General features: G+C 42.3%; 1 protein-coding gene across 1 annotated transcript in view; it reads left to right on the top strand.

Moving 5' to 3' along the window:
• Positions 1 to 15,485, top strand: part of vps16 (VPS16 core subunit of CORVET and HOPS complexes) — an 84,079-nt gene that overhangs the window by 35,798 nt on the left and 32,796 nt on the right. The window contains exons 9-15 of the mRNA XM_070875962.1: positions 2,230 to 2,319; positions 3,063 to 3,157; positions 5,111 to 5,187; positions 8,093 to 8,224; positions 11,705 to 11,832; positions 13,635 to 13,670; positions 14,058 to 14,166. Coding sequence (XP_070732063.1) covers positions 2,230 to 2,319; positions 3,063 to 3,157; positions 5,111 to 5,187; positions 8,093 to 8,224; positions 11,705 to 11,832; positions 13,635 to 13,670; positions 14,058 to 14,166 — 667 coding nt within the window. The remainder of the gene's footprint in view (positions 1 to 2,229; positions 2,320 to 3,062; positions 3,158 to 5,110; positions 5,188 to 8,092; positions 8,225 to 11,704; positions 11,833 to 13,634; positions 13,671 to 14,057; positions 14,167 to 15,485) is intronic.

Here is a 15,485-nt window from a genome sequence, read left to right as displayed (position 1 = left end):
TGCAGAACGCACCAGCTAACCCTCCCGCCAGGGCTAGGGATGGCAGGCACGCATGACTGTAGGGGTGAGGGATTTTTACTTTTTACAGTTCCTAAATGTTGTGTGATCTTAATGGAGGATGATTCAGTTTTAATGCAAAATATCTTTTATTGGATATTTTACAATGCACCTCAACAACAACAGCATCAACAGCAAAGAAAGGCTGCACCCATCCCTCAACCACATTTGGGAAAGTGCACTTCCTCATCAGGTCAGTGATGGTGGTGGGGGTTGGGGGCCCGGCTTGGGTCTCACCAGTGGCTGGTGTGTGGATTGAAGTGGGAGTGGCATTTGAGTATCAGGCCTTTGTGCCCTTATTGCAGCAGCTAACTCCCTCATGGCATCTGCCATCGTTTGCACACCCTCTGAAATGCCCGCCCTCAGTTCCGGTCTCAATGCTGATATTTCTCCCGACAGTGTCGCCACCTCATCATGCACCCCACTGACGGTTGCCACGAGTGATCTTGTAAGGGCATTGGTCTCCTCACCCAATGACATAACCTGATTAACATCTGATGAAGGCTGCATCTGAGGAGAGACTGGTCGGCTCCTCCTTCTCCTCACTGTGGGTCTGCCTAGTGGCACCCCTCCAGTGTGAGGGACAGGCTGGGACGGTGGGGGACTGGGTGTTCCAACCTGCATTCCACCACCGCCACTGGGACCCGCAACCTCGGAAAGTGTAGAATGTCGCCACGGAGCTCATGGAGGTTTCTGGCAGTGTGATACCGTGTACTATGGACTGATCCATATCACGATCAGCATTCTCCCGTGAACACATTTTCTTGGATCCCTCCTCCCCCTACCCGCCTTGGTCTGGAGCGCACGTATCTGGATCTTCTGGTGGATCTTCAGGATGCTCAGGATTGTCGTCGTCTTCTGCAAAATACAACAGAACAGTCAAATGGTTAGCAGTACAGGAGGGGGCAGGATGGGTGGCATGAGTAGTCTCACGCGTAGCAGGCCAGTCAGCAGGTTGATTTGAAGGGCGACGATGCATTTTAATGACTCGCCCTCACCCTCGCCTGTGGGTCCAGCTTGTGCAGAGCTGAATCTTTTTCTGCAGATGCGACTCAGCAAGGCAGCAACTCTCTGTTCCAGGGGTGAGAGTTGGTGCAGATTCGGTGGCCCTCCTCCTGTTCTAAGTCTTTCCCTTTAGTTGTTGGCCAATTTCTTCTGCAAAGATGAAAATATAACTTTTTACACATGGTGCGCTTCTGATGATTGGGACATACACAGATGGTCAGATTTTCCACTGCAATTCCATTTAAAGATGACGATATTACTTACACTCACTACTTGACCAACGTCCTGCTATTTCTTTTTGCACTGGCTTCCAGATCTTGCGGTATTCATCCCTGCACCTAGGTTCCATTGTCTTCTCATTTCTTTGGGTGGAACTTTTGAGGGAACACTCTTACTGATAGTCAGCTCCAGTCATTTGTCTTCAATGACCGTGACTAGTTTTTCCACTTCCTCATGGAGGAAATTCTTTCTTGTTGCACGCTCTTGCGTCATTGGTGTATTGGACACACTCGGGTAACCTTGAAAAATCACAGTTCTCATCTTTCTTCCACCTATGCAGCACTCCTTTCCACTTCCTCAGCCAGCCAAAAATCACAATTCACACCGTACCTTTATATATGGTCCATTGCTAATGCTGCTGAGGCACTGAGGACACTCTCCCTTTAATTGGCCGGTTGCCAAGCTTCCTGCCCCGCTGAAACGCACATTGCGCATGTGCGCACGCTGAAACGAACATGCGTCCCCCTGCCGGCAGTCGGAGATGCTGGGCCCAAGCCCTGCCCCCCTGCCAGCTGCGCTGAGCAAGCACGGACCAAGCTCCACCCCCCCGCAGGTTTCTAAGCGCCACGCCACGGGACCACAGGGATCCAGGAATGGCCAAATTATCCCGGTAAGTTTTCGCCGCGTTTTTCCCCCCCCACGAAGTCGGCATACCACGGCTAACTATGCCGCTCTAAGCGGCTGGGGAAATTTGGGCCCGCAGTGTGGTGTGCAGTGTTTTCCAATAAATCTTTGTCAGCAAAACTGCCTTCACTTTAAAATTTGCAGTAAGCCAGTGTTTAATAAATTCACAAATCTCGCAGGGTTCCCTCATTTAACAATGTTTGTTTTATGTGAAAGAACAGAAGAGGAATGTAGCTTTGGTAATTTTTCTCTTTGCATTTTCAGGTGTAACAGACCCAAAAGCATCAATCCTACTGTAGTTGGTATTTGGGATAAACTACTTTTAATAGCAGGAAGTTCAAAGGAGACAATTAAGTATCCTTATGCTGTTGCTACTATTAATCCCTGTAATCACTGAATTCCCTCTCTTGCTATCAGCCTGTAGGGACGTACAGGGCCGAAAAGACTATGATAGTCCATCAAGTCAATACCAGAGTCCAAAAAATATACAGCTAATATTCATCCCACTCTTGAATTTATCAACACAACCTGCCAGAAGTTGCATGTTTTTCAAAACCAGAGTTTTACTAGTTCTCGACCAAGGGAGTGGAACATTTCTAGGATTGGAGAGAGGGAAGGGGATAGAGAGAAGCAAGGAAAAACTGGCAAGGGTGTCCTCTCTCGTGGAGCAACATTGATTCAGGTCGTGGAGAAATTTATACTCTGACTCTGCTGCCATTCTCCATGTTAAAAATGTAGGTACTATACTGCAGTGTTAGGAGAGAGAGTATCAGCAAACAAAATATATAAAGCTGCTATTGCAGAACATTTACAGTAATGATTTTAGCCTCAAGCGCTGGATATTATGAGAGAGACAAATGCAAAATCAAAAGTTTGTAAAAATAAAGTTGGAACAAAGAAAATGTTCTCTGGGTTATCCTAAATATTTTTTTCATTGTTTTAAAAAAAAATCTGTACTGACTCTAACTTTCTGTCAAGTGAAGTGGCATGTAACTGGTTTACCGAAAAGCAGGTCATTACATGTAGTTGGTTAGTTATGCCCTTGTGTTCACTATTCATAAACATTGTGAACATTTAAATCCTTAACTGAAGTTCAGATTTTATCTAGATGAAGATGTTCACTTAGTGCCTGAAATTGATGGTGTTCGAATCATTAGTTCTTCTAGTCATGAATTTCTACATGAGGTCCCACGTAAGTACTGTGTTTACTCAATAAGGAGTGCTGGTATTAACTATATGTAGTTCAATTTTACAAGTGTATTGTGTGTAAACCTGGAGCTTTTGAATAAAAACAGAGAATGCTGGAAATATGAAGCCTCTGAAGAGATCAAGATAGGTTAATGTTTTAGGTGTAGAAACACTCTGGCTAGAAATTCCCCAGCCTGTCGTTATTTGATAAGTAACGTCATTTTAGTGAATAAATAAGAATAAAAATTTCACCATGTTTTAAGGGAGTAAATTTGTTTATCCTTATGATTAAAAGAAAAAGGGCGTTGCACGACGATTGGCGTTAAAAACTGCGATTTTGCCAACTTTAGCCTGAGGCTTATCAACGTCAAAAATACAGGCCCTGGGAGGGGAGAAAGAAAAAAAAATTGCAAAAAACAAAAAATCAAAAATCACAAAACATTTACAAGACCCTTAACTAAGTAATAGCTGAAAAGAATTTCAAAATAAAAATTTTAACTTATCTTTTTTTGCAGGTCTTCCTACTTAGACGTTTCTGAGGCTGCAACGCCTTATTTTCTCGTGCTTTTTTTTTCATCCCAAAACTGGTTCACCGAAAAGCTAAACTTAGGTGGTGTATTTTTTTTCCGCGTTGCACCAGGGCAATCTGCTTTTTGTCGATATTTTGTGCACTTAATTTTAAGAACAAAAAATCATTTTTAACGTGGGAAAAATCGCGTTAAAAAGTACGTTAGGCTGGGGAAATTCTAGCCCATTTTGAGTGAGGTAGGGCTAGACTTTCCTGAGAGCACCTTAACGCCTGATTGCCTGCTCAGAAAAACCGCTAACGTTTGGTAAGTAACGCTGGTGAAAATTTACACTTATGTTAAAACTAGTCGCCCGGTGAGAAAATGGGCTTCGACCTTTATTCTTGGCGGTTAAGGAGAAACTAAGAAAAACAGGCGGTTTAAAAAAAAAATTTAGTCCGAGGCTGCGGTTGGGCCTAGGGAGGGGGAAAAACTTTAAAAAAAAACATTCACAAAAATAAATAAAAACAAAAAACATTCCCAAGACACTTTTACACCTAATCACTGTTTTAAAATTTAAATAAAAGAACCTTTAACTTACCTTTCTTTGCAGAGTACTCACCTACTGCCCTGTTTAAGCAGCTTTTACAGGGCAGTTCCCTCGGCGATCTGGATGGGCTTTCATTGAAGCCAAACTTACGTTCTGTCGATTTTCTCAACGATGTATGTTGGCGTTTTGGTTCCGGCGGGCGTTTTCAGATTTGGGCGATACCACTAAAAAAAATAATGGGGAAACTTTCGCCGGGCGGAAAAAGAGCTGTACCGCCGAGAACCCGCCGAAAATGATAGGAAAGTTTAACCCCTCAGTTCTACATTTCGAATGCTATCCCATTTTTATCTCTTCTAGTTACTGCCAGACCTGATGTGTATTTCTAGCATTTTCTGTTATTTCAGAGTCCTAGTATTCTCTGACTATCTTGAACTTCTAAACTGTTCTTGAAGATTAGACTCCCCTTTCCATCCCTAGTCTTAGGCCTACTCCATGCATCTATCAGTACTCTTTGTAACTGGCATTGGGAAGTGCCAGGCAGGGCTTTTGCAATTTCTCTTCTTCTTATGGGATCATTTAAAGTCTATGCTCAGCATCTCACTGTGATACTATGGCTGAGGTTGATGACTAGCCACATGCAAAATCATGAACATATTGGGTAAAGCAGACATTTTATTTCATGATAAGTAACATATCAGCAGCACCTCCCTTTTTCAAAAAAAATCACATGATTTGAAACATTTCAGATCAGCGTAATCCTATTTCCATGTTACATTTTCCAAAATTGGGTATCTGTCTTAATTAAGAGTGCTGTTTTGTCTTTAAATATCATTTGGTGACCGTGAAGTATGTGGTTCTGCTAGCTTCTTGTGTCATTGGTTATTTACTTTGTTGCTTTCAGCTGCTTGTCAAAATATATTCAAAATTGCCTCCATGGCACCTGGTGCACTTCTGCTGGAAGCTCATAAAGAATATGAGGTATGTTTTGCTGTTATTGTTCCTGTAATTTTGTGTTTCGAGTCATTGCCCCTTAATCACAAATATTCTATTTTGACAGATCAAAATTAAATTGGGTCAAAGAACTTTAGTCATATGTTTTATACTCCACCCTCTAAAATTTAGCTCATCGAGAACTCTGCTGTCCATATCCTATCTTGTATCAAGCCACGCTTACCCATCACCCATTACCCCTGTCCTTGATGACCAATGTTGCCTCCCAGTCCACCCAATGCCTCAAATTTAAAATTCAATTTCTTTTGTTTAAATCACTTCATGGCCTCATCCTACCCGATCTCTGTAATACCCCTCTCCCTTCGCCCCCACCCACCCCTCATTTGCGGCTGTGCCTTCAGCTGCCTAGACCTCACGCTCTGGAATTCCCTCCCGAACCTCCTCTGTTTCTCCACCTCCTTTTAAGATGATCCTCTAAGACCAAGCTTTTGATCATCCCTTCTCATATCTCCTTTGGCTTGGCATTCATGTTTCCTTACAAAATAAGTCTTGGGACTTTATTTTTCTACGTTAAAGGTGCTATATAACTAAAAGTTGTTTTAGATTGACTTCACTTTTGGAAGGAAAATAGATTTTTAACTGAGTCAAAAAATCCCATTTACTTTTTTGTGGCCCTTTCTATCTGCACACTCTCACCTTTTAAAGATCTCTGTATCTGTATGTCTAGATCTCTGTTCATATATTTTAAGAATCTTCCTGTTTTAGGGACATTTCCTTTCACTGTTCTTTTTCCCAAAGTATACCACTTCACATTCCTCTGCAATGTACTGCATTACCACTCCTCTGCTCACTCTGGTAATCTGTCTATGTTCTTCTGCATTCTTTCTCACAGTTCATCATGCCCTTTAACATCAGTATCATTCCAATTGTACCTATGTTCAAATCATTTAAGATCTAAGGATTCACCACTGCCAACAAAAGCATTTTTAAAAACCCTAAAATCCCCTCCCTCCCCAAATCAATCTACCACTATTCTCTACTTTCTGTGACCTTGCTATCTTTCCAGCCATGCAGTTACATTTTAATTAATACCACGTGATTTCATTTTTGCAATAACTTGCGTTGCATCTTATCAATCACCTCTGAGTATTCATATATACATCTACCACAATCCCTTTATGCACTGTGGTTTCCCTCAAAAAGTTACATTCAGTTAAATTATTGAAGCAATGTTACAAATCCAGGGCATGGCTTTCTAAGTTCACTAATTTCATTATATATTAGAGACGCCAGAAGCTTAACCCATGACTGAAGTGAGAATAACTGGCCGATAATTTTGGATGCCCCTCTTTTGAATGGTGTAACATTTGCCATCCTTCAGTCCTTTGGCACAATTCCAGAGGTTATTGCCTCTGCTACTTCCTTCCAAACCTCCCGTAGTATTCTGGGATGCATAACCACCTGGGTCTGGCTACTTTTCTACTTTCAGTCCATTAACTTTTTAAAATAGTTTTCTCTTGAACATTAGTAGATCTCCTGCAGCATTGGTCACAGTGAGTCCTTCTCCAATTATGTGACTGTCTCTTTAACTCTGTGTTTATGTTCCCTTTTATATGTTTACGTCTCTCTTTGTTGCCTGTACCTCTTTATGCACTGAGTTTTTTTTCTGTGCCCCAGTATCTCTGACTGTTCCTTGATTTGTCAATGTCAATTACTATCATCTCGCTACCTTTCCCACCACAGTCCATCATATGCAATGTTCCCTCTAATTTGCGGTTCAGCGGCAACTGCTGATGAGCGGCCTGTGCAGGACCTCCCGATTGGTGCGCACCTTAGGGGGAACATGGACCATATGTCCAATATCATTCTGCCTTTCTGATGTATATCTTTCTCCCAATCTCTGCCCAGTTGTTTCTTCATGATGTCTTTTGCCCATCTTTGCTAGCTGTTCCTCTCTTTTATTTGGACACATCTCCCCCTGTCTCTTTGCCACCAGCCCTTTTTTGAGACATGTCTGTTGGGTGGAGTGACTCAAGGGGAGAGATCAGGGAAGATGCAGATTGTCTGTCTCTCTCTCTCTCTCTCTCTCTCTCTCTCTCACACTCTCTCTCTCTCTCTCTCTCTCTCTCTCTCTCTCTCTCTCTGAGCCTTGGTCTCCTTTGTCTTTCTCCACCCAGCTTTCCTTCTCCATGAAGTGTATGCGAGCATGCAAGAAGAGCAAGGTAAATGGGTGTGTGTGTTGAGTAGGGTTGCTAATCCTGCCAATTGCCCAGGAGTCTGGACTGGAACATGGATATTCCAGGCACTACTGGTCGCAGCCTGGGAAATCGACATGGTCATCCTAAACTCAGCTCAGCACCAACATTTCTAAACCACTCCCTGGTCACGGACTCAATAAGGAAAGTTTTCATAGGATGATAGAATTTACAGCACAGGAGGAGGCCATTTGGCCCCCTTTGTCTGTGCCAGTGCTGGTGCTCTCCTGTAACTCCATTTCCCCAGTTCCTTTTATATTCCTCCTGTTCAGATTGCGAGCCCAGGGAGTGGTTTAGAAATGTTAGTGCTATGCTGATTTTAGCACAATGTATCCTGAGAGAAGTGTCCCAAACACTGAGGCCTTTGTGTGATCTCTCTTTGGTTCAGGTCTGTCTCTGTCAGCTGGTTTTGACTTGTGAAGTGCAAGTACAGATCAGCTTTGACAGAGGCTCCCAGTTGAGAGTTGTCACCTTTACATAGTATCTGAGTCCAAGAAGATGGGGAGAGAGAGCGGGCCTCTGTAAAGTGACCTAGGATTAACTGGGTTTGATTAATTTTTGTAGGAAAAAGCAGTATCTTTTTATTTACATCTTGCTGGAATTAACATGTAATTTTGGAGAACATGTAACTTTAGTGTGTCTGTTAGATTAAATGCAATCTTAATTTGTGTTCATAGAAAGAGAGTCAGAAGGCAGATGAGTATCTACGAGAGATAAAGGAGCAAAACCTCTTGTTTGAGGCTGTACAGCAGTGCATTGAGGCAGCAGGCAATGAGTATGAACCTGAGATGCAGAAGACTCTGCTGAGGGTAAGACTGAAATGATACACATCTGGCAGATGGGGCACAGCACGAAGTAAAAGCAAGAGACCGTTCTTGTCTTTTGTAAAATATTATTGTGGTTTAACCCCTAGGGGGTGTCTGATAAATTTGCATCACAGGTATTTTATACCAAAGTTTATGATTTATGTTCTCCCCATGTACAGCTATTCTTCGAGTGTAATTAATTTTGATGCAAGTTTATAAGTAGTCTCATAAGTGAATGAGTTGTGAGAATGTGATTGAATAGGGGAAAATTTCTATTCTGCAATATAAAACCTAGTTTGTTCAGCCTAATGGACTATCCAAGAGTACTGCTGGAACATTTCAGATAGTAGGTAAATGTGAACTTTTGCTTCTACAGTAATAAAATTTACTGAATTCTTGAAGCCTTGTTCTTTTAAGAGTCTTCTGAATCAAACTTGTAATAATGGGCCCAAGTTTCCACAGGATAAAAAACGGGCGCCCCTCCGAGCTGGGCGCCCGTATTTCGCGCCTAAAACGGCGCCAGAAAAAAAACACGCTATTCTCGAGCGCTTTGCAGCTCCTTGTCTGTTTGGCGCGGCGCGCAGGGGGGCGGAGCCTACACTCGCGCCGATTTTGTAAGTGGGAGGGGGCGGGTACTATTTAAATTAGTTTTTTTCCTGCCGGCAACGCTGCGCGTGCGCGTTGGAGCGTTCGCGCATGCTTAGTGTGAAAAAAACATTGGCACTCGGCCATTTTTGTAGTTCTTTGTAGCTGTTTAATTTTTGAACATTTTTTAATAAAATCACATTGCCATCGGCACTGAGGCTACCCTTCTCACTGTCTCCTTCCCCTCCCTCCCCTCCGCGGCAACAAACCGCTGTCTCCTCCCCCCCACCCCTCCTGCTCAGCGGCACGAACGGCTTTCTCCCCCCCCCCCCCCTCCCGCTCAGTGGCAACGAACGGCTGCAGCATTCTCCCTGGCTGAAGCACTTTCACACAGGTAGGAAGATGGTTTATTTAATCTTTTCTTTGCTTATAAATGTTTATTCAGGTTGGATTTATTTGTATAATATTTGTAGAAGTATAAATAAGGATTTATTGTAGAATTTAATGAGTTCCCTTCCCCCCCCCCCCTCCCCCCACCTCGTTCTGGGCGCCTAATTTGTAACCTGCGCCTGATTTTTTAATGTGTAGAACAGGTTTTTTCAGTTCTACAAAAATCTTCACTTGCTCCATTCTACTTTAGTTTGGAGTACGTTTTCACTGTGGAAACTTTCAAATCAGGCGTCAGTGGCCGGACACGCCCCTTTTGAAGAAAAAATTCTGTTCCAAAGTAGAACTGTTCTACCTGACTAGAACTGCAGAAAAAAAAATGTGGAGAATTGCGATTTCTAAGATAGTCCGTTCTCCACCAGTTGCTCCTAAAAATCAGGCGCAAATCATGTGGAAACTTGGGCCCATAATGTTGATTTTAAATTCTGATGTGCAGATCAATAACAGTAGTATCAATTTATGTGCCATCAACAATATTGCGATAAAAGGTACGATAAATTATGCTCCCAGATCCTAGGGCTTCACAAGGTTTTCAGATTTCTATCAGCCTGTCATTCGACTTCTGTCTTTTACTAACCTGGCATTTTTTTTAATATACTAATAACAGCATTTTCAGCAGTGATTGCATTGTTTACTTCTTCTTTGGGCAGCTGACACTTTTTCAGAGTTAACTCGAGGGATCCCTGGTAGTGTACCAATATTTGCAGAAGGTGCAAAGGAATATAGGAATTTGCAGACAGTCGCTTGCATACAAAAGTTTGAAAACTATCGGGTTAAAGAGCTCCTCCAATTGATTAGTGAGCTCATAATACGAGTCACTATGCCATACAAACCAGGAAGGTTCCATTCCTGTTCGGTATCTGGTTGGTTTTAGCATGAGTGGTGGGTAAGATGTTACAATGGCTTCAATATCCAAGTTCCTGCTCCTGATCACTATTTAGTGAAACTTGTTTGTAATGTGGATTGGAGGTGAAGGCAGGTTCAGCCCCAGTAGTGATGCCCACCAGAGTCAAATGCCAACCAACATTCACTATTTGCATTCACGGGTGAAGAATGGTCATTTGGGCCATTTGGGAAGTACTGTAAGGTGACTGATAGTTATGAATCAGTACCCCAGCAAAGAATCAACGCATTCAGGACAGAAAGGCAGAAAGTTTGCATGGGTGAAACAAAATACTATATTAAAGATTTATTGACATGTTGGAGAGTTTGGAAGGCAATGTGATAATTTTATCAAAACTGGCATCAATTCAGGATCATTCCAGATCGGGGTGTTGTGGCAGAATGTTTTCTTCTGCATGATCATTAGATTTTTGAAACTTCAAAAGCATGGTTGTATTGTTGAGCTTCTACTCAGCAAATCCTTCGAGAGAACAATGTCAATAGTTCAGAGCAGCAGCTCTATGTGACAGTTGCATAGCCTGAACAGCCACTAGCCAGAAACCTACCTTAAAGTTAGGAGTTTTCCATTATTTAGTCATGTTTCTTTGTAAGTCACAGGAAAAATCTTTATACAGCAGAATAATTTTCTAGGTGTGTCAAAATCAGCCCACTATGTACTGACTTAGCTCATTGTTGCCTGTAGGGACACTTAAATGAGGTGTAGGAGTATACAGGACTTGGAACATTTCAGTGCATCTGACCAGCTTCAGAGTTCAACAATGGAATATGCAGTTCACTACCTATATCCCTGAGACAGTTTTCTCTATAACAACTAAAGCAGCAATTTGATGTTCCAGACTATAATAATTTACTGCTCCTTTAACATTGGTATATCTGATTGAGGTTTTCTGCAATTCCAACTATTTTTGCTCTCTTATTACCACCTGAAGATGAAATGATTGTTTATTTTTAATAACAGAATGTAATGAGTTGGCTGGTATTGTAATACAGGTTCAATCTTCCTTATTCAGAACTCCCTTATCCAGAACCACCCCTCGTCTAGAACCATTCCCGGCCACCGGGTGGCGCATGCGCAGAACTCCGACATGAACAAATTGAAGTCCTTCCTCGCTGCCGACTCCTGCAATCGCTGGTCTGACCCCGCGATGATCCACCGCCGTCCCGTCCCCCCAATAATCTCTCTGCCGCACTCCCAGCCCCAATATCCCCTTGCTTAGTACATGTACCATCCAATTTAACGTGACCACCCCTCGCCCGTAAAAATCCCTTATCCAGAACAGGCCAGGTTCCGAGGGTTCCGGATAAGGCAGGTTCAACCTGCATTTGTAACTGCCAGTGTGTTATTGCACAATATTGTAGACCTTGTAAAGCTGGCACACTCTGGTTCACAAGTGATGATATTGTGATAATTTGCGACCATTTTATAACATAAATAGCTATGCCACCTGTCTCATTTGTTTTTTAATCTCAATGGGGAGGAGTTAAATAATATATGAAATTCAAGTGCACAATATAAACTGACCTTGTTGATGTTTACTTTGGACACAGGCAGCATCGTTTGGTAAATGCTTCATCAGCAACTTTCCACCAGATACATTTGTGAAGATGGCCCGAGATCTACGGGTATTGAACGCTATTCGAGACTATATCGTCGGCATCCCTCTCAGTTATCCCCAGTATCCTTGTATGCGATCTGTGACTAGGGTGATTTTGTTGCATAACTGCTGTAAACAAGATACTTGGCTTTTTTGGAACTGCATATATTGCAACAAAAGTTTTTGTTACCAGTTATTTATTTAGTTATATTAATTTCTGCTTGTGATGTTTCAGTAAATATGATTCATGCTATCTTTCAATTTTATTAGTTATCATTCTTACTAGAATTCCTGTTGTCCATTTAGACTTAACAGTACTTTTCAAGATGCAATCAAAAATGCAAAAAGCCTCAACTGTGAATAGTTATAGAGCAGACTTGTAGTTATAATAACACCGCTTACTGATTCCATTCCCATTCAGAGGGCCCAGCTTCTCGTCCCAGTCTTGACTGTCATTTGATCTTGATTCCCTTCAATGGTTGATTTTGTGTGCTAGTGGCTGGGCTAATAGATTGTGTTTTTGGGGGTGAAGACCAGACCAGTCTGAGCTTCTGGCAGCACAGCTTCTATAGGCTGATCACAATGACAATGTTGGTGGTCCAGGAGAAGTTAATGAGCCAGATTTTTGAGAGGTTTGCGACCGAGTTTTGCCGCGATTTGACCCTCCGCGGCGGAAATCCGGTCGCAAAGCCCAGGCGGGATACCTGTTTGCGGCAGCGCTTCCACGTACTGCCAGGGAGATGTGCGGCGACATGCAATGACGCAGATTGCGTTTGCGATCGAGTTTCGGCACTCTCCCGACCCGTACGCTGTACCCAGAATAGCGACAGGTCAAACCTGTCGGTGCAGCCCTGCCAGCAGCAATAAGTCAGAAAACCTGCAAAAAAGGTAAGTTAAAGTTTTATGTTTTAATTTTTTTTGCAGCGATTACTTAGTTACGGGTCTTGTAATTGTTTTGGGGAATTTTTTTTCCCCCTCCCAAGGCCTCTCGCAGCGCAAACGACCCCGGACTAAAGTTGCCGAAGCTCTCGTTTTGTGCTGCAAATAATCGCGGAACGACTCCCTTACCGACGTGGCCCTGGCGCAGACCTCAAAGGCCAAATGTTCGGCCTAAAAACGGTAGCGCGGAGAAAACGGTCATTTTCACGTATTGCTAACGTTTTTGCCGAAAATCCAGCTGAATGTTCCAGAACATATAATCTCCCCACTGTGGGAGGAAGTGTTGCCACAAGTGACAGTAGCAAGGATAATAAAAAGCATAACATCCTGTTTGAAAAAAAGATGTGAATTAAATGATATTTTGATGAACCTAGGATTTTGATAATCCTGGAACTATCACAGATAAAGAGTTCCAGATACTTGTACTTGGAAGTGAATGGAAGATTTAGTGAGTAAATGAGATGACATCACAAACTGAGGATTGATCAGAGCTGTCATCTGAACCCACGTTAGATCGTAGTCTTAAAATTACCCTTGCTTTTTGATTCAGCAAGTGTTGCAGGAAATATTGACAAGTGGCTCCATGACATCAATGTAGTGAGACATTAACGGTGTTTGATGTAGGCTAATAGCGTTGCTATCTCATGCAAGTTTATTGAGTGATAATTTGTAGTTGATTATACAGAATAACATTGAGGTATACTCAATCACAGTAATTTAATAGTGGTACCTCTCTGATTTGGGGATTTTGTAAAGGGATATTGTATATCTTACCATTTGGTTCTAATGTTTCTCACCAGCAAAGTCTTTAATGTGTGTCATACTTTATGGCATTTGATATCTATTCAGAGCTTCTTGTATTTGGGCTCATTTTGTATATTAAAGCTAGTAAGCATTCTTGTATCTTGATTATTTTCAAGTTTACCTTTGACTTACAAATTCAGATATAAACAGCTCACTATTGACGTTCTAATAGACAGGTAACTTATGAAGTAGTCGGTGTGCCTATTGTTTTTGTAATGATTTGCTTCAAAAAGAATAGTACTTTTTACCCGACTGAAATGGTGCCTGACTGATTTGATCACTGCTCTCTTCTAATGCTGTTGACAAGCTGGCTCCTAAACGTGCGAGAGTGTTTTGGGGTAATATTCTTCAATGTTCCTAACATTTTGGCAAGGAAATTCCTCCTGCAGTGATGTAGTTAACCAAAATCCTGCCATATAAGCATTCTTGGATACAGTTCTGCAGTTGGCCATTCCATGGCATATAATGTTTCTATGCTGATGTGCCACCCTAGACGTGACATAATTGACCAAGTTTTAAAAAGGGAATAGTTTCAGTCCTGTTTATCTTTTTCATCCCTTCAGATTAGTTTTGCGTAGACTCTATCCTCTTGCAATAAGGATTTGTAAGTATCTGAAAATATCAGAATTTCAGGGAGAAAGTCGGATCTTGGCTCACTGGGCCTGCTATAAGGTAAATGTTTCATCTTTGTTTCCCTTCTCAAGAATAAGTGTTCAGTAATCTATCTTTGTTTTTAAACGTCAATAAAATGAAAAATGTCTACTTTTATCTCTTGCCCCTCCTGTATTGATAATGGCAACTCTGGGATAAGATTCTGTAGTTGACAGCAGCTCTTTAATGCTTTGCATTACTGATCATTTTTCATGTATGAGCCTGGACAGTGAGCATCAGTAGGTGTCTGACCATTAGAGGTCTCGAAAGCCAAGACTGCACTTGCCTTCATCCTACATCCAAGTATGTATGTGTTCCAGCAGTTACTGGATAGTGACCAAGAGCACGGCTGGCTAATTCAGCATGGGGTCATTGATGCCAGTGTTCCCCATCACTTTTTTTTTTGGGGGGGTGGGGGTGGTTCACGGTACCTTTAACAGGCTACGCGACACATTCAAAATTTTGAAATCTCCCATTCAAAAGCTGGTCCTGGGCTGCATGGGACCTCCAGACAGCTTAGCGGGAACATTGATTCATTTTAAAATATCCCTGCCATTGCTCAGGTTGAAATCAGCTAATTTAGTACAAATCAGTAATTGAATCAGGGACCTTCCTGATCTCGCGTGACTCATACCTGACTCTAATTTTTCCCTATGTTTTCAAGATTTTTTTGAAATTCCCTGACCCCAGGGACCAGGCAAAGCTGTATGTAGTTATGTCAACTCCCAGAGTTCTGATTGCTTTTCAGTATACACTCAGTTCTGGCCTAAGCAGTCTTTTTTGAGGTAGACCAGAACTGGAAATGATATCAGTCGTCTTATTTTCATGTCTGTTCCATTGGAACATACGAAAATGACAGACAGGAAAGACCAATTGGTCCATTCAGCAGGCAATCGAAACTAGTCCAGGAAATCACTTCTTTCCTGATTTACGTTACAGGATACCTAGCTCTTATACAAGATGAACTCCACTCCTGCCAGGAACCGGTCCAGCTCAGTCCTGAAGGAATACAGTGAATCAGCGTTCACTACATGAGCTGGCAACCTGTTCCACAGATTCACTATTCTCTGGGGAAAAGAAGAACTGCTTAACTTCCAATCTAGTTCTACCCTTGCATAACTTGTAAGCGTGACATAACTTGTAAATGCGTCTAGCATTCACTGGAAGGATTGCAGGCATTTTATGGGGGCAGGAGTTTCTGCCTGCTTCCATCTCTTCACAATTCTTCTATTGTTCTGTTTTTACCCCTCACTCCTGTTTCAGCAACTGCGGGCAGGGTAAGGGCACAGCACTGAGACCCAAGCAGATGGTGGGGTAGGGGGGGGCGGGGGTGTCGAGCA

This window comes from Pristiophorus japonicus, chromosome 3 (assembly GCF_044704955.1).
Source record: "Pristiophorus japonicus isolate sPriJap1 chromosome 3, sPriJap1.hap1, whole genome shotgun sequence".
Taxonomy (NCBI): domain Eukaryota; kingdom Metazoa; phylum Chordata; class Chondrichthyes; family Pristiophoridae; genus Pristiophorus; species Pristiophorus japonicus.
The sequence above is the reverse complement of the archived record's forward strand: the minus strand, read 5'-3'. Positions and strand labels throughout refer to the sequence as shown.